This window comes from Clavelina lepadiformis, chromosome 5 (assembly GCF_947623445.1).
Source record: "Clavelina lepadiformis chromosome 5, kaClaLepa1.1, whole genome shotgun sequence".
Classification (NCBI taxonomy): Eukaryota; Metazoa; Chordata; class Ascidiacea; order Aplousobranchia; family Clavelinidae; genus Clavelina; species Clavelina lepadiformis.
The window spans coordinates 13630329-13655435 of record NC_135244.1 but is presented as its reverse complement, the minus strand read 5'-3'; the positions used below and the strand labels follow the sequence as shown (position 1 = coordinate 13655435).

The 25107-nt window shown below is 35.5% G+C and overlaps 2 protein-coding genes across 8 annotated transcripts; one reads left to right on the top strand and one right to left on the bottom strand.

The window, feature by feature from the left end:
- The first annotated feature begins 1120 nt into the window (after positions 1 to 1120).
- Positions 1121 to 7381, top strand: LOC143460997 (coatomer subunit gamma-2-like). Of its 2 annotated transcripts, none has more exons than XM_076958720.1 (20): positions 1121 to 1279; positions 1411 to 1613; positions 1822 to 1901; positions 2445 to 2574; positions 2684 to 2809; positions 2931 to 3088; positions 3174 to 3307; positions 3673 to 3740; positions 3995 to 4105; positions 4207 to 4380; positions 4487 to 4594; positions 5069 to 5204; positions 5302 to 5481; positions 5626 to 5757; positions 5836 to 5895; positions 5987 to 6126; positions 6198 to 6321; positions 6437 to 6582; positions 6744 to 6882; positions 7011 to 7381. In XM_076958720.1, the coding sequence occupies exons 1-20, from the start codon at positions 1246 to 1248 to the stop codon at positions 7238 to 7240; spliced, it is 2613 nt and encodes an 870-aa protein (XP_076814835.1). In that variant the 5' UTR covers positions 1121 to 1245; the 3' UTR covers positions 7241 to 7381. The 2 variants fall into 2 exon arrangements, with proteins under 2 accessions (XP_076814835.1, XP_076814836.1); XM_076958721.1 differs by lacking the exon at positions 3673 to 3740 and adding an exon at positions 3385 to 3452.
- Positions 7382 to 8180: 799 nt separating this feature from the next.
- Positions 8181 to 24700, bottom strand: LOC143461000 (B-cell linker protein-like). 6 transcript variants are annotated; one of them, XM_076958723.1, is made up of 16 exons: positions 24667 to 24700; positions 15498 to 15626; positions 15204 to 15331; positions 14021 to 14069; positions 12023 to 12082; positions 11825 to 11869; positions 11669 to 11748; positions 11430 to 11554; positions 11264 to 11289; positions 10917 to 11036; positions 10709 to 10832; positions 10543 to 10601; positions 10108 to 10398; positions 9613 to 9707; positions 9393 to 9521; positions 8181 to 9288 (listed from the first exon to the last, which is right to left on the bottom strand). In XM_076958723.1, exons 1-16 carry the CDS (start codon positions 24683 to 24685, stop codon positions 9181 to 9183), a joined length of 1587 nt encoding a protein of 528 aa, XP_076814838.1. In that variant the 5' UTR covers positions 24686 to 24700; the 3' UTR covers positions 8181 to 9180. The 6 variants fall into 6 exon arrangements, with proteins under 6 accessions (XP_076814838.1, XP_076814839.1, XP_076814840.1 ...); XM_076958724.1 differs by having other exon boundaries at positions 11825 to 11866; XM_076958725.1 differs by lacking the exon at positions 24667 to 24700 and adding an exon at positions 15987 to 16535.
- Between the last annotated feature and the right edge of the window lie 407 nt (positions 24701 to 25107).

Sequence of the window (25107 nt, the reverse complement as noted above, 5' to 3'; positions counted from 1 at the left end):
CTTGACGGCCAAACTTTTTATCTTCATACCGATATATGGTAAAGAAACAAAAAAGCTGTTGAACGCCACGTTGAACAAAGTTGTTTGAACGCCAATTTGTAATAAATAAATAAAGAATCGAAGCTTCAGTGCACGCCAATATTTGCATCTTTGAACACATAATTTCTTGTCGAAAACTACTGTATTTTTAGTCGTGCTTATGTGGCACAAAATTATTTTTTCCAAAATTCAGACAAGTGGTTCATGAACATAAAATGATAAATTTAGTGGTTTGCAAAGGCAAAAACCTTGACACTGGTGGACTAGATATTCTTAGAATTGTCCAATTAAAAAATAAAAAAGTAGCATCAAGTTTTCAACGTTTTCAACTATTTTGTAAATTGCAATTATTTGCCATTTTCATTGGCCGTAGCAATAAACATATAACCTATCATATAGTTTTCGAAGCAATTTTAAATTGTACATAGATAATATAATCTATGGTTATGTCAGGCAGCATCCAAGTTGATGAAGTGGTTATAACGGTGATCCTAGTGAACTTGAATACTTTGGAGGTACCTAACCTTTTGTGTTAGTACCTTATGTTAGCACAAAAGGAAAGTGTGATAGGCAATTGAACCATGCAAATGTATCTACCAGTGAATTTACTCATTGTTATTGGCTGATTATCATTTTGGCATAACTACCATCTTGCTAAATGAAGCAGAAATAAATAATGTGAAAAGCTCTTCTACTGCTAAAACAAAAAGAGACACCCGCAGGTTTATAATAAGTGTTCGTTGATATGGTTGTAACAATATTGAGGTAAGATTAGAATGTTGGAAAGTCGATGGATACCAACTTAATTACATGTACACAAACAAACTGCTGCATGACCTACTTTTGGTAAAACCATCCCCTTTTTGAAATAGTTGATAGATAGTATAGAGTTTTTTCATAACAAACTCAGCTAAATGACATTTCTTCCAGTCTATTGTCAGTAAGATCCATAGTCATGTTAGATTTTACGCAAATGAATGCGATAATGGAAACGGAGGATTTGTGTGGACTTGAATTATACGATAGGTGTTTGTTTGAACTTGGATTGTATAATTTGATAGATGGTGTTTCTGTTCTGAGTTATCAACGGTTAATAGTTTGCTTATACTATTGATCAGCTTTTTAGATAAAAAGTGGCGCAGATATCAAAAACCTGAAAATAAACGGTGTTTTTGAACTAGTTTGTTAAAATTTACAACTGCAAAAATGCCAATAGGTCGCAAAGATAAGGATGAAGAAGGTGATTTAAAACAATAAAGCGGATAATTATGGTCTTGTTTTGTAATTGATGTTATTTGTTTCAGTTTGCAATTTGCATGTAGTTTGGTGCATTATATGACTAACGAAATAATCGATGTACTATATTTGCAGGTGGAGGAAATCCATTTTCTTATATTGAACGGACAGCAGTCCTACAAGAAGCTCGTATCTTTCAACAAACTCCAATCAATCCAAGAAAATGTTGTGAGATTTTAACAAAAATCATATATCTCATAAACCAAGGAGAAGTGATCTCAACAACAGAAGCCACTGAAACATTCTTTGCTATGACTAAGCTATTTCAATCCAGCGATGTTAGTGAATATTTTAAACAGAAAAATTTTCCCGCAGGAGTCTTGGCACACTGGCTACAGACAGCGGCATTTCCTTTTACCTTCATTGCTAATTTTATGCTCACAATGCTAATTATGTCTGTCCCCGATACATGCTTTATAATCTCTAACTTGCTATCTATTTGTCACATTCTTTAATTATTTTGTATTAACATGGCATATGATTTAGGTGATCATGAGAAGAATGTGCTATCTTACGATCAAGGAAATGTCCAAAATGACAGAAAATGCTTTTATTGTCACCCAAAGGTATATAACTAAGTCAGTTCATTCTTTTGCAGAAATAATGGCTCTGTAGTTTTATATATAGTCTCTTTATACCAGAGTTATTATCCGAAATTCTCATCATCCAACACAACTTTATTATCAAGAAATAGATTTCTTATCTCCAGCACAACGCTCAGGGCACTATATGGTTTTGATTAATGAGATCCCACTGTATATCATAGTTTACTGTTGGCAACAGTGGTGGGGCTAGAGTTTACTTTACTTGTAATGTCCATTTCAAAGTTGTATGAACCAACCTAAAAGGTGCAGAAAGTTTATAAAAAATTTCACACCATCTTGGACTTAACAATTATTGTAAGCAATGCAGGTTACCATGCTTGCAGTACCAAATGGGAGACTATTTACAGTAGATCAAGTATTGAACACCTGAACTGCTAATCAATAAAAATTATATGTGCAAAACTGCTTTGGCTTTAGTCAAAACATCTAGAATAGAATGTTCCCACTGTCCTCGCATTTGATTGGCAATCATAGTGATCATGTTTACAAATTTCACTGTTACAGTTTGACAAAAGACATGAACGGTCGTGAAGATATTTTTCGTGCAGCAGCAGTTCGCGCCTTGTGTGCTATAACTGATTCAAGTACTCTCCAGGGCATTGAACGTTACATGAAACAAGCTATTGTTGATAAGGTAATAAACTATTTCAATATACTTTTTTTGTAAAACATGCTGAACGGTTAATGAATGTCTTTGCATTTTCCCCTTTACTTCACCAAGCTTTTCATTATCATTTTACCAGGTCCCATCTGTATCCAGTGCTGCTCTGGTTTCATCTTTTCATCTTTCAAAGGGTGCTCATGATGTGGTGAAGCGTTGGATCAATGAAGTGCAAGAATCTTGTTCTAATGATAATATTATGGTGCAGGTAGCTTGATAACTATCTATTGACAACTATTCAAAGTTCAAACTGAAAATTACATCAACAATTTCAACTCTAAAAGATTGATTAACTTTGTCAGTTGTGATTCTAATAAAAATATGTGCAGTATCATGCCCTTGGACTCCTATATCACCTACGCAAAAAAGACAGACTTGCAACTTCAAAGATGGTAGCAAAGTTTATGAAGTCGGGTTTGAAGTCTCCATTTGCTTATTGCATGCTTATTCGAATTGCGAGTAAACTCTTGGAAGAGGAAGATTCTGGGTAGGTGCATTGTTCACCTTTGCCATTTACACTGAGTGGATTGCTGTTTTATGGTAATAATATTTTTCTGCTATTACTATTTTAGGCATGACTCTCCGGCATTTGATTTCATTGAGAGCTGTTTGCGCAACAAACATGAACTTGTTATATATGAAGCAGCATCAGCGATTGTGAACATGCCAAACTGTACTGCTCGTGAACTTGCACCTGCCGTTTCTGGTAGGACGATTATGAATGCCCAGATTGATAATATTTGTCTACTTGAGCTATGAGTATAATTTAGCTTATTTCTTTAGTCCTACAGGGTTTTATTTCTTCCCCAAAACCGTCTATGCGATATGCCGGTGCAAAAACTTTGAGCAAGGTAGAAAAGCACCCATAATCGTTTTGTTTTCTGGTGCTTGACACTTTGCAATTACAACTGGTGCATTCAGCATGCAAAGTTTCTCATTATTTTTGTAAATTCTGCTTTGGTGCAAATAATTGATTAATCCTAATAAAACACGTTTTTGCTCTCCTTTTTCTACGATGGAGAAAAAATGTATCTTGTTTTGGTGGTAAAATATCTTGCCCATGTTTTACAGTGCTTCAGCTATTTCTCAGTTCACCAAAACCTTCATTTAGATATGCTGGTGTAAGAACACTTAACAAGGTACAACTGTACTTGTTTATCTTTCTGCTTGCACTGTTACTTTTTGTAGCTCCCAATACAGTGGCCATCATTTTAAAATGCATTGGTCATTTTCTGCATGATATGTTAGATAAATGCAATGCAAACTTGGTGTGCATGGTTGATAATTTAGATTGCTGCATTGCTTGCCTTTGCAGTTTTTGAATATCTGTGGACATGTTATATCCCATCAAGTTTTACATTCTATTTCCGTTCTTTAAAATGATGCAAATTAGGTTGCTATGAAACATCCGTCTGCGGTCACAGCATGCAACCTGGATTTGGAGAATTTGATCACAGATGTTAACCGAAGCATTGCCACACTGGCAATTACCACATTGCTCAAGGTACAGAGTATTCCAATAAAAGCTGAAAATGTTACTTCATACATCTATAATATACAGAGTAATTAATAATCCAAACAATTACATTGATTTTGTTGCAACAGACTGGAAGTGAAAGCAGCGTGGACCGCTTAATGAAGCAGATTACTTCATTTATGTCTGAAATATCAGATGAATTTAAAGTGGTTGTCGTTCGTGCAATATCTGCACTTTGCCAAAAGTACCCACGCAAACATGCTGTAATGATGAATTACTTGTCTTCAATGTTGCGTGATGAGGTAAACAAGATTTATTAATCTCAAATAACATTTGACTACATATAGATTTGTTGCTGATGAAATTGTATATAGATAAAAATGCTAATTGCTAAGTTTTGTATAACAGGGTGGCTTTGACTATAAAAAAGCGATTGTTGAGTGCATAATTGCAATACTTGAAGAGTCCCCAGAATCAAAGGAGAGTGGCTTGTCTCATCTCTGTGAATTTATTGAGGTATTGTTTAGTTTATTTCTCTTATTCGTTGTGTGAGATTACAAGTTACTGTTGGTCAGTGTTGATGTTATCGTAGGGACCTCTATTTCATGTGGTTATGCTGTGTGTATTGCGATCTATCGCTAACAAAGCAGAGTGTATTTCCCTGACAAAAATTATTATTCATTAAGAGCAATTTTCTTGCTTAATAAATTTCCTACTAATCCTAATCCAACCTTAAGCTCTTTATCATGTCTATTAAAACCTTATTTTACCCCAGTGATTCACAACTTAGAGTTTGTGGGTGTCAGTGAATGTCTTGTTGGACTTTGGAAAATTGATTAAAAGGATTATTAATTGTATTGCTTTACTTTTAGAAAAACAGTTGCAGTTACACACAAGTGTACCCAGGACACATAAACCAATTAAATTATAGTTAAGGAGCACGAGCACCAACTAGTGCAACCGTATAACTGTTCCTTCATGCTTGTTCAGGATTGTGAACACACTGTCCTGGCAACCAAAATCATTCATCTGCTTGGAAGAGAAGGTCCAAAAACCCTAAACCCATCAAAATACATTCGATTTATCTACAACAGGGTCATCTTAGAAGATGAGGCCGTGAGAGCAGGTAATAAATAAATTCAAAAGTAATTACTGCAAATAAGTTGTAAAATATTATTTTAGTTGATTCACATCAAACTGATGAAGATTGAATTATGTTGTAGCTGCTGTGTCTGCTCTTGCTCGATTCGGAGCTCAGTGCGAGGATCTTCTTCCCAGCATCCTCTCCCTGCTCCACCACTCTATGATGGATGAAGATGATGAAGTGAGAGATCGTGCAACTTTTTATTATCACACGCTTGCACAGAAGCAGAAAGTACTCAATTCAGCTTACATACTCAACGGTTAGATTAATAAAAATTAAAGTATTGATAATTTCTAATTTAACAAGTTTTAAGGGTAAGTAACGCGTTAGGTGTTGGCTCTCACATTTGGAAGTCATTTTTGATAGATTAGTCCTCTGATGGTTGTAATGTTGTTCTGGACAGGCTTAACTGTGTCACTTTCTGGGTTGGAAAGATGTTTGCAAAATTACTTGAAGGAAGTGAGTGAAGAACCGTTCAACATGAAATCTGTGCCACTTCAAGCTATAGCTACAGAAGAAACTAAAACTGCTATTGGTAAGGACTTTGCAAAATGCGTGCTTGTTTAAATTGGTCTAATTTAAATATGGTATTGTAAATACTCAATTTTTGCAGCTCCAACTGTACGGAAAACTAAGGAAAAAACGCCAGCGTCTCGGCAAGAAATGTATGCAGGTATGGGTTGACGTTCTAAATGTGTAATAAATCGTTTTCTCCGTTTGGCTACAACGTTTGCTTGATGGAAGCAATTTATTACGTTTTGAAGAGCAACTTTCAAGAATTCCAGAATTTAAAGTACTTGGAAATCTGTTTAAATCTTCTGAAGCTCTGGAACTGACAGAAACAGAGACAGAATACGTCGTTCGTTGCGTGAAACACACATTCGACAAACACATTGTACTCCAGGTATCCATCATTTACCTTCATTTGCAAACTCATCAAGGTGCAACCATAAAATACGTAGTTTCTTTTCTCAGTTCGACTGCACCAACACGTTGAATGACCAAATATTGGAAAACGTGACAGTTCAAGTGGAGGCCGGCGATGGTTTTGAAGTAATCGCTTATGTTCCCTGCCTGTGTTTGAAGTATAACCAACCAGGTTCGTGCTAACCACTCCGATTTAGATCGCTGTAGCTCACTCCAACGCCCATTGTTGTACGAATGGGTATGTTATGATTTTCATCAAATTAAGCGCATGTCGTAACCTCATGCAGGAGTCACGTACGCTTGCGTCGCCATCCCCGAGGAGGATCCAACGGAGGTGACTACCACCCTCTCTTGCGTCATGAAGTTTGTTGTGAAAGATTGTGACCCGAACACGGGCGAAGCCGATGACGATGGATACGAAGATGAATATCCTGTGAGTTGTGCTGCTTATGCAATTGGTTGAACGTAAAATATTGTCGATGTAAAAGTTATGGAAAAGTTGTAATTACTTGATATTGTAGGATATCCTTGTACACCCTTGTCATTTGTTCAATTAAATTATTTTCGTAACGATTATCCTGACTGTGTTGTCAGTTGGAAGACGTGGACATAACGGTGGCCGACCACGTCCATAAAGTGATTAAACCGAATTTCGGGGCAGCCTGGGAGGAAGTGGGAGACGAGAATGAACTGGAAGACACGTACGCTCTGTCGACAGTCAATACATTGCAAGGTAATGACTATGTTCTCAATCTTCTCGAAATTGATATAAGTGAGAAATTTCGCATGTTGTTATTATTGCTAACACTGTCCTTTAAATAACATACTAAAACTGAGATGTTAACCATAAAATTTTCTCAGACGCAGTTAAGAATATCGTTAAATACTTGGGTATGCAAGCATGTGACCGATCGGACAACGTACCTGAGGGGAAGTCGGCTCACACGCTCACCTTGGCCGGAGTTTACAGGGGTGGACATAGTGTCCTGGCTCGCGCAAAGCTGGTTTTGAAGGACGGTGTCACCATGCAGCTGACCGTACGAAGTTCTGACGACGTTGCCGCTCAAGTTATAACGTCTGCAGTTGGGTAACACAAAGTTCTTTGGCGTGTCACCGTAAATCAACTCAACACTGGGAATTTTTGACCCGGTTCTGGAACATTCTATTAGATTATAATCGGTTGTTAAATTTCTAGCAATATGTTTTTACTGAAATAAATCATATCAGTCTTACATCTTTGAGTGGTTGGCTGACATCACATTTATTGAAAGTTTAATATGTCTACGAGCCAGGGTTAAACAAAAGTAAAAATTATAAACAAAACTGGTCTCTCAGGTAACATTTGACCCAAGTAACGTGACCATTTTTTTGCGGACAAACACGTTTCACAACGCAAACGCATAATTAATTGTTGTCTGTCAACTTAATGGATTTTCAATGCAACCCGGAACGGTTTACACTTTGCATAACTCGGTTTTAAAACACACAACGCTAAAGCTATGTTCACTGACAACACCACCCATATCTACCTGCAGTGCATCGTTCGTGTAAATCGTGTTAGTACAGGCTCATTCACCTGGCTTACCAATGAAGTTAATAAACTGCGGTATTAATTAAAGTTAGTTTAGGATACACTTTAATTTTTTATAAACGAAAATGATCATCAATTAATTACCACTTTAGCCATACTCAGTCATATTACCGCGGCGCAGAAAAAAAGCTTTGAAGTTAAAATTTATCAGGAAGATCTCCATCATAATGCTACCACGCAACTGAACATATGACGTCAAAGTATTGAAACTAAATATAGATAAATGTTGCACAAATTAACTAACACGTCATTACCGCAGTGAGCAATGTAATTATTGCTAATTACACGCTTCGTCATTGATATGTCTCAAAGCGAAATAACGCTAAAGATATACCATATACATACGCATCTGTTTCTGAGATCATCTTTTTCACACGGAACAATAGGGAACTTGTGTTATCGCCATCTACTGCAAGTTACTGTTTTCGTTTGAAAAGTAGTAGAAATTCAATACATGTTTATTACTGGAACTCAACGATTGCACAACACTTCTAAATTTGAAGAAAAAATACTGCAGGGCAAAAATACCAGCAACAAGTTACTGAAAACAAACACATAATGAAACAAAATCGAAAAAGAATGTACAATTATACATGTATAAAATGATACAAGAACAAAAAGAAAGCCAAAGGGCTTCACTGAAAAAAAATATCGTAAAGAGCGTTGTTTTGCACACCAGGTGCACGACGATTTCCCCTTATCCTTATTGACATAAACAATAAATACACGGACCACACACGGTGAAAGTACTGCACGTCATGTAGACTTCCGCCTTCTCGCCAACTCACAAAGCTTACCAAACATAAGTCCTTCGTCTGCATTATGGCTATTACATGGCACAAAAAAAACTTTTTGCACGTTTACAGCGACACGTATTAGAGAAACGAAACTCTCAAACGTCCCAAAAATCAAGATTGTCAAGAATTGTCTGGCAGGCATTACGACGGGCAATTTTGTATAATCAAGCATAAAAATATTGCAAAGTAATCGAATATTCACGCATACAGTGATTTACAATAAATCAGTTGAGAAGAAGTTTATTTCATCGCTAGTCTCAGATTAAAACTATTCATTTTAAAACAAGCAGGATACCGGAAATGGACTGGTAAAAACACGATGCACAAACAGTATAATAAAGCTGTTGATACGATACGATGCCCTGTTGTCACGCAACTTAAAAACCAGCATTGATCAATGTCAAAAAACTTTTAAATAATCAACTGTTAAATGTTAAAAGACAACTAAGTTGACATGAAGCATTTTAAAAAAACTAAAACATTTATGTGCCTGCTGACTGTACCCAATAACAACATTTTATTGGAGTAAAACATATTTACAGGCACTTTCTGCTGTTTCTTCCGGAAGTAAAATTTACCATTTAAAAACAGGTCGATATTTTCACGCTAGCACAACGTTAAAACAAACAGAAGCTAGACGAGTTCATATGCAAACAAGTTTTACTGATCCTTCCCCTTCGGCTAGCACTAAAGGAGATTGCATGTGATGTTCCACCAATTCAATAACCGATGGGAAGCTAAGCTCATGCGGCTTTAAAATAAACAATTGAACTGGTTAAAAAGTTTTCAAAGCAAATAAAAATCATGTCTTGTCGTCCAGAAGAACAACCAGATAAAATGTAGAATTAGACATACCTTTTCGTTGCCTAGCGCATATTGACCGTCCTTTCTTTGTCTTACGCGGAGATTAAATAACTTATTGCGTGCAAGTACGGTCAATGAGTATGGAGTACTACGACCAGGACGAACAATGAAGCATCCTTCCTGTATGTCAGATAAGAGAACAACGGTAAAAATTTCAATAAGTCTGCTATAATCGGAAAGCGATAGAATCGCTGATGACATTATTTCCTACCGGTTGAAGTTTTAACAGTCCTTGAGCTTGATCTCTTGGAATGTTCTGAAACCAAGATTGATCTTCCACTTGTCTTAATATTTGCGATGGTCGTCCTACACACAATAAACATTTCATCGATCGTTAAGATAAGGATCGACAATAAAGGATTTTCTTGAACGACAGGTAGCAAATAAATTTCAAACATCGGTGTCTTTAGTACACAATAAAACATGGCTTGTTTGTACCTAATACCAAAACACATGTCTATAACATAAGTCAAACTGAAACACAATCTACGATTAATCAAAAAACAAGCAAAAAAGGCCTCATAATTCCAACGTCAGGTTGAATTATGGCGAAATTTATGGACAACACAACACCCAAACTAATTTCAACAAGTTGTATAGTATACATTTTACAACTTTGCAAACGCTTTATGTCTAATTTCACCATATATACAGAAAAGCATTGAAAAAAAATTTAAAATCGTGCAAATAAATCAATTATGCAAACCAGTAATAGGCGGTGCACTGCGGGGGAACTCTTTCTCCCCGCTAGGAGATGTAACAGGCAGCTTAGGTGGAGGTTTGGGTCGATTGTCCGTATCTGAAGCTCTTCGCAACGGAACTTCAGCAAAACTGTTTTTCATAACGTTGGCTAAATTACTCTGCAACGAAGTCCTTGAAGGTGTGCAGTTTCCTGCTGACAAACGCCTCGTATCTGGGCCCAGCTTGCTAAAGGAAACTGGTGGAATTCGATTCGGATTCTCAGCAACGGGCCTTGGCAACATTGCTGGAGGCGAATCTGACAGGTAACATACATGCAACGTACAAGGCAAATTATTGGAATGGCAAGCGTTAATAGAAATCACAAAATCACGATTTTGTGTTAGCAAAACGTAAAAGAACCACAAAAAATCCATGCAGTCCAAGAAAACGATTTACCCACCAGTTACGGGTGCGGACGTGGGTGGCTTTATTGGAGGCATTTTTTTGTCAGAAATAGTCCTGCAATAAAATTGTCATCAGTAAGAAATATCTTGGCAAAGAGACGTTCGACATGTTATCAAAACAAGAATCAAATCAATAAAATTGATAATTAATAGATAGCTTACACACGATCCATCCTGAACATGTCTGCAGAGTTGTTCAGCTTTGGTTGTGGACGTGGACGTGGTGTAATAACTATCGGGACTCTTGCTGATGAGTTATCTCCAGTATCACTGGAACCAGAACTTCCTAAAAGCATGGAACAGGGTCTCACAAGGATGTTTTGTGGTTGTGGCAAAGTACTGCTTTTTAAAATTAGAAAGACATTATTACCTATGCTATTTAGGCTGCCATCACGGCTAAAATTGCCCTTTTCAAAGCTTCTACGCATTGGCGGAGGTTTACTAGAAGACTTTAAGCTGGAACTTGGTGAAGGTTGCGGAGAAGGGACAACTGTTTGAAAAACACCACATTTAAACGGATGGCTGCACAGAATGTGAAAAAATAAATGTTATTAGGTTCATACTATATTTGTATTGACTACTATGAATTAAAAAGTACATATCAATCATTGCTACAGCAGATAAAGTCAGAAAAAAGTGAAGATTAACAAAGGTGCTTTTAAAAACTGACAACAGCTGCATATACTGCAGGGTAGGCGCTAAAAAATCCAGTCTTACTTGGTCTTTGAGTGGGTTGATATGCACTGCAAAACCAAAATAATATTTTATTACGCCTGTACTAATAGTAAACCAAGATAATAAACATCAAGTCTTGGTCGCTGTAATTCTATAGAAAAAATCTCTGCCAATGCATGGCATGATCTTTTAAACTGCTAAACATTACCGCTTTGGATCAACAACAGGAGGTTCATAGACATCTTCCTCGTCTTCTTGTAATGGCCGTGGTGGTGGTGGTTGAAACCGAGCCTGATTTGGTAGGGGAGCTGGTGCACGATCAGGGCGATTGGGCTGTGCACACATACGCCATAAAAAGTAATTAACATTATTTTTCTCTAAACTTCCTTCAGTTTTTTTCCTTGAATGAAATCTATTTAGGGTGACTCACATGTTAACAAATCTTACCGTAAATGGTGGTCTGGATGGAAATGAAAAAGGAGTTGGATGTTGTGTTTGAATGATACCTCTGCCAATCTCTCCATTTCCTGCATATTGGAATGGTAAACTTAAAATTCGCTTGTGTTAAGGTAAACAGCATTTACATATTTGTAAAAAACCCACTAGTGTTGTCGATTGGCAAGTAGGTATTGTCATTGGCCATTGCTGCTGTTGATAGATAATTTGGTATTGTTATTCTTTCTACAACAGCTCTGTCACTACCAACTAAATGCACATAAAGTTAACAAACAAAGAATTACACTTTAATCTTAAGTTTATCACTGTATAATTATAACAAACTTTTAGTCAATTGTTACATACACGAAGGTGATCTCGGTGGAATGGGTGGTTGGTGGGAACTTTGTGATTCTGGCCAGTGACCTGAAACAAAAATACAGTTTCAATAATACATGCAATTCATTTTCAATTCAGTCATGGTGTTCAGAAAGGACTGTAATGCATTTAGAGTACTTTCTTCTATTGATCTATTCACCTTGCTCTCTCATATTTCGTGGCATGCATTGTGCATAGTTCGGACGTAAACGGGTAGGATGTTTTGAAGGGGAACTCTGCTTTTGTAAGTCATGATTATGGTTGGCTGAGCTTAACTGGGATGCATTTCCATTACCCCAACTTTGTGACTCGTGTTGATAATTGTATTGTGGACTTTCTTTAAATCCATCCATTTGCAAGTATAACTCTCCATCATCCATTTTAATTTTGGCCCAATAAACATACCAACACTACTATGCTGCCAATGTTTTAGAACTGTTTACATCAGTACATTCTGTTTCATAATTTAAGTTCTGTTGACTAAATCAGTGATTCTCCACTTTTTTTCTCAGTAGACCCTTTTCGGTGCCACCAACAAATTCACGCAACCCCCTACTGTTTCTAAACTTAAGAAAAATTTGCCAGTTTTTGGCAAAGCGAAAAAAAACATCTAACACAATGCAAAAGGCAAGGGCCACGACTAACTGAATAAACTAAAAACAGATTTTTGAAAAACTTTTTAACAATTATGTAGGTGTTCATTGTCAAAAGTATGTTGCAAATTGAATGGCAATTCAGACATGTACAAATGAGATTGTGATGTCATGCAAGAAAGTACCCGCTGTATGCTTAAAAATGGAATTTAAGAACCAGATATCTATGTATAAATATCAACTGGCAACTGCACTGCTTATTAGAGGAAAAATCACTTTTGTTGACCTCTAAAAATACTTCACAGACCGCCGGTTGAATACCACTGTTCAACTAAATTATTTTGTTTTAAAAAATTAATTGCTTCCTTTATCTGTTTAGTTTAGTACTTTTCATTCTCCAAGTATTTCCACCAAAACTGCTGATGGTTTGTAATATTTTGAACCTACTCTTCTCATAATATCACTTTAATGATTTCAAACAAACTGATTTGTGTTCAGAACCACTCCTCAGTAGGTAGGTTTCTGTTATCAATAGAAAATATACCAAATCCTAAATTAACTTAAAATTGTTTCCAAAATATGTTAATAAAAAGCTAATCTATCTACAATGCACAAGTTTGACGTTTCAAAATTTTAAACTCTATAAAGATTACCAGGTATGCTAAATGTCTCCTAAGTATGGCTTACTTGCTGCCCAATTCATACACTTTACTACTTCAGTGACTTTACTAGTTTGCTTTAATTATGACCACTTTCATTCTTAAATTGAGACATTCCTGGAAGAATGCTAACTGGCAACATACTCATTCCTATGCTAGAGTACCTACAATGGTCTCATGGCTATAGACGACAAGCGATTATTTAACTAGGGATAACAGCCAATATTGATCTTTCCGCATGCGCTATTTTAATGTTCTGAAGCAAACAGCAACATATGCCAAAAACGTTAGTACAAGGAAGTAGAAAGAGATGATGTCAGTTATAAGATTGATACAAAGCATACAGGAAGCGTGCAAAGAATGACCATAGTTTTTTTTGTAGCAAAGTGAAACTACGTACATTGAATGTAGTTTGACTCCTGACAAAAATTTATATTGCACTACATTTTCATCAATCAATGAAAAATATTAACGTTTAGTCTGGTTGAAAATTGAAATCAATTAAAAAAAACAATTGTTTGTTTTCTATAATTCTTTTTAACTGGTTATCCAATTCATAACTGCAAATTAAATTAATACAAGGCCACATTGCGAGAATAAAAAATGAATTCAAGAAGCAATCACACTATTGCACACCTCATCAAACAATAACATTATTGCTCCACTGTTAACTGGCCTTGTAGGTAATGCAAGTTTTCGATATAACCACCATTAACCAAGTTTAAATCACTTACCATGTTGATGACGATTAGGTCTCCTTAGTATGTTGTCGTTCATGTAGGTCTGTAAAATGCAATAAAATGAAAAATTTAAATTCAAATGTGATAATTTTCATTAGAATCGTAAAAGAGGTTATTAATTTTGAAACCAAACACCTGCAGCTGCTTTTGCACAGCTCTCATTAAACCAGCTATGCCTAACCCACAAACTGCAAGCTGCCTGTGGCCTAGCTGAAAGTTTTCATTGTTATGTATACATGTATATTTGTACAGAATAATGACAACTTGTTTAGACAATAAGTGATGCCAGTTTTGGCCCTGTAAGCATTTCATTTGGACATACTTGGCCTAAAGTCTTGTCAGAGGTAAGAAAGTCTTGTCACAATAGCCCCAAATACTAAGATATAATTTATTACAAGAAGTTCACTTCAATTTTTTTTTCAGTACTTCAATTCATTTACAAAATAAACTTGATGCTAATAAAGACACCATTGCTATCAACAAAATGGCCAATTTTTGAAAGTAGTTAAAGTAGTTTGCATGTTTTCTGCAAGAAAATTTGTTGTTAATTTTTTGTATATACTATTTATGCCAATTAATACATTTTTTGCAATGTTTGCAATGTTTTTTGCCTGTTATGTACATCATAATCTGACTGGAGAAGTGTGAAAAGTACAGTGCTTCCTCGATTATCAAGTTTAGAGCGGATAAGCAAAAAAGAAACAGATAATAGAGTTTTTACATCTAAGAGATAAAACAATTCATTATGTCTTACGCTACCTTTCGATTAAGAAGCCATCTCAAAATTTTAAGATCTAGTATAGGATTCAGTATCTAACAATGAATTGCAAGTACAGTAACAGTAATGAGAATAGGCTATATCAGACACTCTACATAGTTATAGCTGCAAAAGCCTTCACAGTTCATTTATTTTACTGTATTGTTACATCATAAAGCCACTTTGACCGGATAATCGAATGCCAGTTAATTGAAGTACGAATAATCGAGGAAGCACTGCACTAAAATGAGCATGGATTAAATTTGTAACAAAAGCAAATGCAGCCCGGTAAATAAAAAATCATTGTCACAGTCTTTACAATTTTAAAGTTCTTTCTCAGGTGTAAATAACAATAGTTCATGTTCAAGTGCTCCAATAACTTTGTACACAACGATATAAAGTAGTAAACATAGTTAGCACCTGATCATCTGAATCATCAGACAACCACTCATCGTCATCAGAGAAATCTTCAACTGGTTGCTGATAAGTTTTAGGAGGAGGAGCTTTCATAGGTCGATGCATTGGATAATTACCAGCATTTGAAAATTCTGAAAAGTATGGTAAAGGCAACTTGCTTTTACTAAATTGTCTTTAAACCCTATTTTTTTGCGCTTCATTTAGTTTCATGTTAAGTTTTTATCATTGTTAATAAACTACATTGTTTTAAATATGGTGTGTTATAAAAATAGCCAAAAATATTTAAAACAAAATTACGTGAAAATGAATTTCCATGTCCTTGAACAGTTGATGAATTATAATTGAAATGGGAAGGTACAGTAGGTTTTTCACGATAATTACCGAAATTCTGCGGAAACCGTTTACCAGACATTTTCAAAATAAAAGCTGCAAATAACATAAAAGCTTCCAGGTCATTTCAAAAACAAGAAAAAATAACTTATAATTTCATATGTGCACTGTAATGCTAATCATAACACATAAACAACAGTTATAATATACATGTATTATGGGTGGTTTAAAGGTAATTAATATGACATAGTGAGAAGTACTAATGATGGCTCAATTACTTTTAATAATAAAGAAAATTAAAGTAGGAAATATATTCTAAAATTTCAATAGTTATTAATTAATCCCCATAATGATGCCTAGCAGAGGTACCTTAGTATATCACTAACCAGCACACTAACAGACTAAGTGATTAATTGACATGCAAATAAGTGATTAGTAGTCCTGTGCATGACATACCTTCCTACTATTGTCCATTGTTTTAAAACCATTCATTAATGAGAATCTAAAGCATCATATTTCTCAGCATTTTTTTAAAAGCTGGTCTAACTGCATTTTTACATATGCCACAAAAATAATACTACCTGCACTGTATGTGAAACTTAAGACATGCAAAATGCCTGTTGCCCTTTACTGCTTTCCTATCTCTTGCAGAAAGTGAGCTGTTGAGGCAGGCATGCTTTTTTTGAAAAGTAAAACTAACAGTTGTGCTTCCTTGTTACTGGAGTAACTAAAAATTTAAGCAGGAAATGACGTCAGACGACAATGGTATCGAAATATGTGCCATACCAGTTTCGATACTATTATGATCTACCATTGACAACACTCCTGTTTTTCCTGTCTTTATATTTTTGCTTTAAAACATTTTCAAGAAAACTAGTGACAAGCAAGAAATGTAAAATATGCACATATGCTGCCAATGGTAGATTTCAACACAGATCACAACAAATATGTTTTTCAAATTATCTCAGACAACTCAGAAAGACTGCTATTGGCAAAGCTAATCCATTGTCATTCCATTGCGATTATGCAGTGGAGATATTTTGACATTAGGATAAAATCAATTCTTTTAACCACTCTATCTCTGAAAAGAAATATCTAGCAGCTGTAAAATACCAATACTGCTTTTATGAAAAACACTTCGCATGACATAATCTTAAAAGAATGTTTTCTTTCTTAAGTAGAACCTAAACGTTTCTGTTGCAGTTTACTGAAATAAATACATACTGCCTAAACTAGGGCTGACATGGAGCAGTGCTGCCCTATCTTGGCCCTGGCATTTTTTTTTAATTCTGCAAAGAATGTTGCTTTTATTTTTCATCTGTGCTAGGTAACAGTTTGATCCAGTTTTTATGGAATACAAACAGGTTGTAAAAAAGAGCACTAATGAAGCACTTCATAAACTTCACAGAGCACTTGATAAAGTTACAGTTACTTACAACCTTTGAGGTGTGAGCTGGCCACATCTCTTTGGTTGTAACTTGCCAGCCGCAGGCAAGGACCACCTCAGCCAGAGTACATTTAATGTAACCATTTTCGCTTGGTGTGGACAAATAAAGCTAACCGCAAATGTGTAAGCAAAACCCAAGAGTTGTATGTACATATTTTGCACTTGTCAAAAATTCATACTGTTTCTTAAAAAACATTTATACAAAAATGAATCTCTTTATTGTTGACTAAGCCCTACCAGTTCCCGTTTTAGACACAGCACTAAAAGGGTATTGTATTGAAGATGTTTGTTACTATTTGACTAACTATTTAACATAACTATCTAACGGAAGAAAGAAATTGACATATATGTATATTGTCATAAACAGGAAGCATGGAAGTACTATAAATACACATTAAGAAATCCACAGCTCTTATGCTAACACAATATATACCAATATACCACCGCATACTGTTTTTGCTATTCTGCTTTTGATTACACCGTTACTCGCATTAGTTCCTCAAACTGCTTCTTAGTCATTAGAAAATTTATGAATCAATTTGAGTAATGTCATTAGTTGAAAGGCTACTTCTGCCAGCCTAAGACCTAAGCTGATATATGGTATAGTTTGAATTTAAAATGTTGAAGAGCAGAACCAACGCATGAAACAAAACAATACAAAATATTCCATGCTCTTGTATTCATTCTGCCTTAATAATGTAATGCTCTGCGTCTGAGTCATAACTCTCAACAGAAAGCCCTACAATGATGTATCATTTCTTCATTCTATTTTCACAACATAAACACACTTTTGTTAGCTCACTAGCAGAGTAATTCGAGCATCGGACTCAAAATAATGCAACATGTGTTTGATACCCAGGGGAGCCACTATTGTAATACTCTTGGGCAAGACATTAACCGCACTTGCTCCTGTTCAGTGGTCCTGGTGGACAGTTCCAAACGCACAAAAAATCAAGAACTTACTAGAAAATCTTTGTGACAAACAGGAACTTGCACAAAGGCTTGCCCGATAACCGAGGCTCAAGTCTTGAAAAACCTTTTTTCAGTCCAAGTATAAAAATTTTCCTAACATACCATAAAATTACCAACAAACTTTACAATTAGACCTACCATCTAGCTCATAAATGCTATGAAACGTGTGTCAAATCCTCAACCAAATCACTTCAACATGATAGAATTAAGCTAAAACCAGATGAATACAGCTAAGGCTATAAACAACATCAAACTATCAAAAGAAATGCCTGTAAATAGTCCACCTAATCAGAGTTATTGATGCACAAATCTTTTTGTAATGGATTACAACTTGGAGGTGCCAATGTGTCGCTCTTTACTGCCTACTTAAAAATACTTGTTCACCATGACATAAGCCAGTAATCAGAATTTAGACATTGGAAATTCTCAGCAAATACCGCTAAATCAAAAAATTCTTGTCACTGTTTTATGTCTCTAGTATTGGTAACAAGTAGGCTCTTAGTATCAGACACTGGTTTAATAGTAGGCTTATTGAAATGCAAATCTTTATTAGTGTTTCTTAAATTTTAAAATCTTCAATCATTCAAATCATTTTATGTAACATTGGAAACAGAGACAGATATCATTGTGAAGGTTATTTTCCAATAAAAACTTAGTAGAAAAAAGCTTGAGCTGTGTGTAACAATACACAGAAAAATGTCTATTACATTCTTTTTCAAACCAAGCCGAACCAATAAGGTTTCAAAGATCAATATTATTAATTATTATCATTATCAGTATTACTGATTTTTAGCACCATTAACACTGACAGACTTGCATGTTACATATATTTTAGTAAAAATGCTTCTCAGTGCCAGGCGTTCATGCTCAGAGTAGCGCTCACGCTTGTCGAAGAAAAAACGAGCGCCGCTTCCACTCATGTTCTTGAATAAAAAATTAAGCTGTCATCACAAGGTTTAAAAAACAAGTTTCATATTTCTAAGGGCAGCGCAAGCAGATTACTAGTTGTCGCTGAATCGCTTAAGTCCAGGACGTATTGGAATTACAGTATTTTTTGGAATTATTTGTTGAGCGTTGCTCACACAATTGCTCACTCATGCCCATGCCGTCTAGTATTCACTAAACGAAAGAAAAGAAGGCAAAATGTGTTGCTAATTCAGACTGGAATTTAAGGCTTTTTCACGGATAATCTACAGCAGAAAATGGATTGCAATTTTTACGCCAAAGGGTACTTTTAGGTCAGCAGGTTTTTGAAATAAACTATTTAATGATGTTGGCATAAACTATGTGAACTACTGGTGTCAAAATTAGGCAAATTTAAGTTTTTGATTTGACTCTGGGTGCTAATCAAGGTTATACAAGATGTTAAATACAATGGTGCCATTACAATGAAATTTTAGGATGACTTCTGAAACCAAAATATTCTTGTAACCATTTGGCAAATAGGCTACAGGTATTAATACATTTCATGACATTATAGTAAGCCTATTATATGACCATCATTATAAAAGTTTAATCAATAGAGGTATAAAATCATACTGTAAATAACAATGAAATGCAGTTGCACAGATAAATTATCATAAAATGACCACTTGATATCAAAAATATTTATATATATATATATAAGTTATACAGATACCAGATTGGAAAGCTTGCTGAGAACGCAAGGGATAAAAGTTAATTGCGTGTATAAAGGATGTTGTTTCAGCTTGATTGCGTGGTGATTTTTCACCCAAAAACAGTAAACTTTAGAATCTGGTATCTTGCAGCAAAATAAAAAAATTAAACTAATACAGAAGTTTTCGTAGGATGCAGAGTTGCAAAAATTTGAAAAATGATTAAGCTTACTTTTTATTACAAGATACTCTACTGTATGAATAATAGCGTGGTGACTCTGATTCATCTCATAGGCTTAGTTAGACCTATATCACTGCATTACCATATCTTTATCCTAGGACTGAATGAAGTCTTTGAACGACTTAAACTCTGCGATTTTTCTTCATCACTGAGCCCCAGCTAATTTTTTCAAGTTATAATGGACACACATATTTTTAATTTGTTTTCTTTAACTTTTTATATCGTGTTGATGAATTTGGAACTGTCCATCTGGAGATTGTTTATCCACTTTTCTTTACGGAAAAAAGATTTCAAATAACTTTTAGCAAGCTTAGAAAATATCGTTATACAAAATATGACTAACTATTTGCGGTTTGGCTTCATCTTTTTATTACAACTGTTGTAGAAAAATACAACACAATGTACACTATTGTACATTGTGTATGACATATTCTGCTCGAGTTTCATGTGGGGTACTTTCCCCAATTGAAAGTTGGTTTTTTATTCTCATTCACTGATGTACAGTATTGAAACAATTTTCAACCCTCTGTTGCTTGAACACACACCACTTGCTCGTCGGCTTAAATTGGCTTTTTTAACTTATGTTTTGTAGGTTTAACTAATTATGTAGGGTTGCCATGTGTCCTCACTTTTGGAGGATTTGTCCTCTTTTTTATAACAAATGAATTGTCCTCGAAGGACGCGCTAAATGCCAAAACGTCCTCCTTTTTGGCAATAAGATTTTTGTACTTGTCATTCGAATTGGCAACACCTGGCTAACAAATGTAGACGCATGTTGTGTTTTTTTGGATATATTGTGGTTTATATCGAACTTGAAAAGCATTCAGAAAGCGTAAACCTCTGTTGACGTTAGGGCAATGGGTTTAGTGTCCCAACATGTGGCATGATCAAAAAGGTTGCATGTTGTTGTCACAACTGCTTTGTTACAATTTTTCAAGAGTACGAATGATGTTTGTTTGATCTATTAGTTTTGAAACAAAGAGCAGAACGAATATCTTATTTTTTTTAAATTACCACTGCGATTATAAGAAACGCAAGCAGTTAAATGAAAAATCGAATATTTTACAGTGTTGGAAGTTACAATCATCATCGCAATTCAACGAAATCATTTTCAAAAATCAGAAAATCGTTGCTTGTTTCCAGTATTTCTAGTAGTGAAGAATAAAAGGTTGGCTCGGCTACCATGTTCCCTTGGAACTTTTGGAAATTAATAAGTTACTCGGACGTTCCTTGTATTGTTACGGAGATATTCCAAATTTTATTCTAATAATCTGACTTTAGGAATACAACCGACAATGATCAAGAACTAAGTTCCTTTTTTGATTACAATACCAGTGTTATTTCGTTTGCATAGAAAGTAAATTCATGTCACGTATTTCAGACAATTAATGCTACAAGTACATTGATGAATTTAGCGAGGGCCGTGGTCCTCCTTATGAATCATTTTTTTGGCTATAGGCGTTTTTAAGTCTTCATTACTTTTCGTTTATCAAATTTTCTTGCTTGCTACTCCTTATCAGCTTTTATCTAGGAAATTATATACCAAGCGGATAAACGGCGTTTTAAAATCGTTGTTGATGGCGTTTCAAAATTGTACACCATAAATTGCCGCTACTGTTGTTTAAACATGAAAATACAATTCATTGCGAGGTGTAAAAACTCAAACATTTTGCGCTCTGTGCCTTTTCGATGAGGTTAGCAATGTGGTTGGTTTAGGTATTGTTTTAAAAGATATTTGTCTCTCCTCAACGCAATCCTAAATACGCCACTGACCACTGTGCAAGCGTGGCATTACGTTTCCTTCTTTTGGGTGATGAAAGTATGTTAACCCTAATTTATTTGTTTAGTGGCTTTGCTAGTTGTTAACAGCAATTATTACCTTAATTATTTTTGAGCATGTTTTAAGTGTTTTCGGCTTTGGCACTTTCTCCAGTTCATTTTTTCGTCCCGACCACGTTTTTAACGAAAAATAAAAGGATTGTTTGACTGGTTGTTGTGCTGGCTAGGAGCTGCCTTTGCTCGTTAAGTAAGTCTGCACTTACAGTATTAAAGTGTCAGGGACTTTTCTAAGGCATCAAACAAAAACAAGGCGTAATTTTGTTGCAAAAATTAGTCGTTGAAGGGTAGAGTAACTATCAATAACCGTCGTGTATTTAAAATACCACGATTAGCAATAGCTACAACAATTGGATTTGAAAACATATTTTATTTATATAGGGGATCTCGTCCATGATGGGACATTGCCGCAGACGGGTCAGTGCGATAATTTTGCTGCTCTTTAACTTGGTACCAGTTTGATGATTTTTGTAACTTTTGACGTATATCGCATTTTTAAGTGAGAGAAATTATCCTAAAAGTGTCCCATCATGCACGACTTTACCCTAATGCTGACTACAGCTTCAGATATAAAAATCAAATCATTCTTGAAAGCGTCGGTCGAATTAAATGAAATTTAGAAATATATACACTACAAAGAACTGCTCAATTTGAAAGCTAGTATAGTCATATTGGTCGTTGGTACTAATGTAGGCTACATATATAATCATTAATTAATTTTTATATAATTAATGATTAATTTTTAAAAGAAGAGACCCTCTATTCTCAAAAGCGAGTTTGTTAAGGGGTGGATTAGTTTGTTTTATTACTGAAACTTTGTGAATTTTGGGCTCAATTTGTTGCACACTTTTTTAACTTAGTGGAAGTGTTTGAAAATTATTGATTTCTGATATTGTGCATTTGAAGCATTGACGTATGCAGCGTTTTTAAGGTTTGACTTTGGCGACCGCTAAGAAGTTTTAAGAGACCGCAGTTATGTTATCTGGGTATGTGGAATTAACTAGAATTAATAGCATTGCCTGTTCTGATACGTCATCGATTTATTATTTTATGTTCCTTGTGTATCCAAAACTCTGAACAGAAGTTAAGCTTGACGTACGTGCATAATAATTAGTTGTCACGGAAAAATGCGCGTGATCATAATACCAAATCACCAATACCGTACATTTAATTAGAACAAGAAGTGAGCTTATACGCCAGCATATACGGTAATTGCTAATTTTCTGCTGTAGTTGCAGAAAAGCAATTTTTGGGAGACAGTTGGAGAGATTCAAAAGAAGAACCGTTTCGGTCCCTCAAAACGCCTTGAAAAAACACTGGACGTATGTAGTTTTTGATAGCCGATTTGCAGTTTTTGTCAACGTAATACGTTCAGTGACCTCCCTAATAAAGTGACGCGTAGTTTTACGAACGTAATTTAGTCTATGTCATATGCATATGTGATAACTGCGCTTGCTGTACTTGCAAGTAAGCTATGTAGCTGCAATAAACCCTGATGCTGCAGCGTAGAAATAGCATAGGGCATGAAATTTGGCTTGTTATAGAGATGTCACCCTATCGAAACGCCATGCAATTTTTAAGTTAATTCCGATCGGCTATATATTTTCATGCCTGAAAGTGGTTGTAAATTGGATACGAATTATACGATTAAGTTATTCGATTAAAAGACACCCTGGCATTTGTTTAATTAAGTCACAGCTGGGATTGACCTCCTTGTAGTGTCAAGTATCCTAGTTATTGTGGCATAAAACACGCTACAACCTTAATTACAGGATATACATAACATATCCATTACAACTTCATGGGTATCTGCAAAATTCTACTAAAATCAGTTGATGGCAAATCACAGACGGACATTATCTCACCAAAAATTTACTTACCCTTCACGTCTTTTCCCAAGCTACATTCATACAATAATTTTCATGAGGAAAAATTGGCTTAAACCATTATTGTAGGTTTATAACCTTTAGTTGGTAAAAACTATAACTAATTTGGGAATTGTGCTGCAGTGCAAACCAAAAACAATCTTGTTTGATTTAATGTTAATCGATTAATGCCTGTCTGCCTTCTGCAGCATTTTGTGAGGCACACCAGATCATTGCTACCGTAGTTTGTTTTGTCATTCTTGCTTGTAGGCTACCATTTTCTCGGCCGCTGTCCCTAATTCTGTCTCGTGAAGCTATAGTAGCTACAGTCAGGTCAAGCATTCTTAATTATCTTTTGTATAGAGGTCTGGTTACCTCTTTTGTTTTACTCTGCTGAGTAAACTACTTGTTTTTTTTCTGGCAAGCAAAAATAATTCGATCTACCTTATACAATCTGCGTTTTTTTTCGATAAGCTTCTGTGTCTTGCTACCTCGTCGTTAAACTTAAGAAACCGTGTCGGCTTCTTCATGTTGAATTGGTAGGCGACTGCGCGCCCTTCCCTTCAGACAAGATTGTGCTTTACAGATTACACTTGTAGAAAGCAATGCTGGCCGAATTGCTTTGAACCGAAATTAGAAAATACAGCATGGTAACTGGGAACCAACTCCCGGGCATTACCTCGACCTCTTGTAATTTCCCTTTGGTAGTTAGGGGTAGCCCTGGGTCGATACAGAGATTTTTCACGAAGGGAATTTAGATTTGTACTTATGTAGTCAAGCGTATAAGAGAGGTTTATACCAAAAAAAGGCAAACCATGGTCAATTAAGCGTAAAATGCTCAAAATTCCCGTTTAGTCCCGACGAAGGACTTAAGTCAACTTGGTGGCGGACGAGGAATTGCCCTTGGCCTCGCAAAAATGTAAACGCTGTTCGATGTTAAGGCAAGATCTTAACGACACTTGTCCCTATTCAATAGTGTTGGTAAACAGTTCAAAATTTGGGAAATACTCTATGTAAGTACATGAGAAAAAAATGTGTGTATCATAACTTGTACAAAGAAAAACTCGGTGACCGGGACTCGAGCGGTGATGAATTATCGCCGAGTTAAAATTGTGCAGAGACTCCAGTCAGTACGCAGATAGAGATTCTAAGTCCATACCTTGCACTTGATCAAGCATGAATTACGGGAAGCTGATACCGCATTGTCCAATTTTGGTTTCGGTATGCGTTGACGATACCTTCCTTACACACTGCGTCTCTTTGTAGATCTGGATTAATCTTTGAGTTTTCTGAAACAAAGACCCGCTTCTTCACGTCGCAACTACTGCATAAGAGTATACACTTTTATTTTTTGGCATCAGCACCACTTCGTCAAAAAATAAAATAAATAAAACGAAGCTGGGCGATGATGGCCCAAAAATTATTAACTTTGTGCGAGAGTCGATACTACCCTGGTTGCCCCAACTTGGTTCGTATACAACTTTCTTTGACCTGGAATTTGGTCAAAAATCAGTATTTCTAGTTTTGTTATTCAAAACCGTTTGTATTCCATACCAATCACATCTAAAGCAAATAGGATACAGAACACTGTGCATAAGAT

What these genes read in the sequence shown, in the direction of transcription:
- LOC143461000 (XM_076958723.1), bottom strand. An exon ending in CCTGTTGTTGATCCAAAGCG is followed by an intron (nt 11,290 to 11,429) that starts GTAATGTTTAGC and finishes TTGGTTTTGCAG; the next exon opens with TGCATATCAACCCACTCAAA. An exon ending in CACGTCCGCACCCGTAACTG is followed by an intron (nt 10,399 to 10,542) that starts GTGGGTAAATCG and finishes GTTACCTGTCAG; the next exon opens with ATTCGCCTCCAGCAATGTTG.
- LOC143460997 (XM_076958720.1), top strand. Translation starts at nt 1,246, where the DNA reads ATGCCAATAGGTCGCAAAGATAAGGATGAAGAAG. An exon ending in GTGTAAGAACACTTAACAAG is followed by an intron (nt 3,741 to 3,994) that starts GTACAACTGTAC and finishes GATGCAAATTAG; the next exon opens with GTTGCTATGAAACATCCGTC. An exon ending in AGATGAGGCCGTGAGAGCAG is followed by an intron (nt 5,205 to 5,301) that starts GTAATAAATAAA and finishes ATTATGTTGTAG; the next exon opens with CTGCTGTGTCTGCTCTTGCT.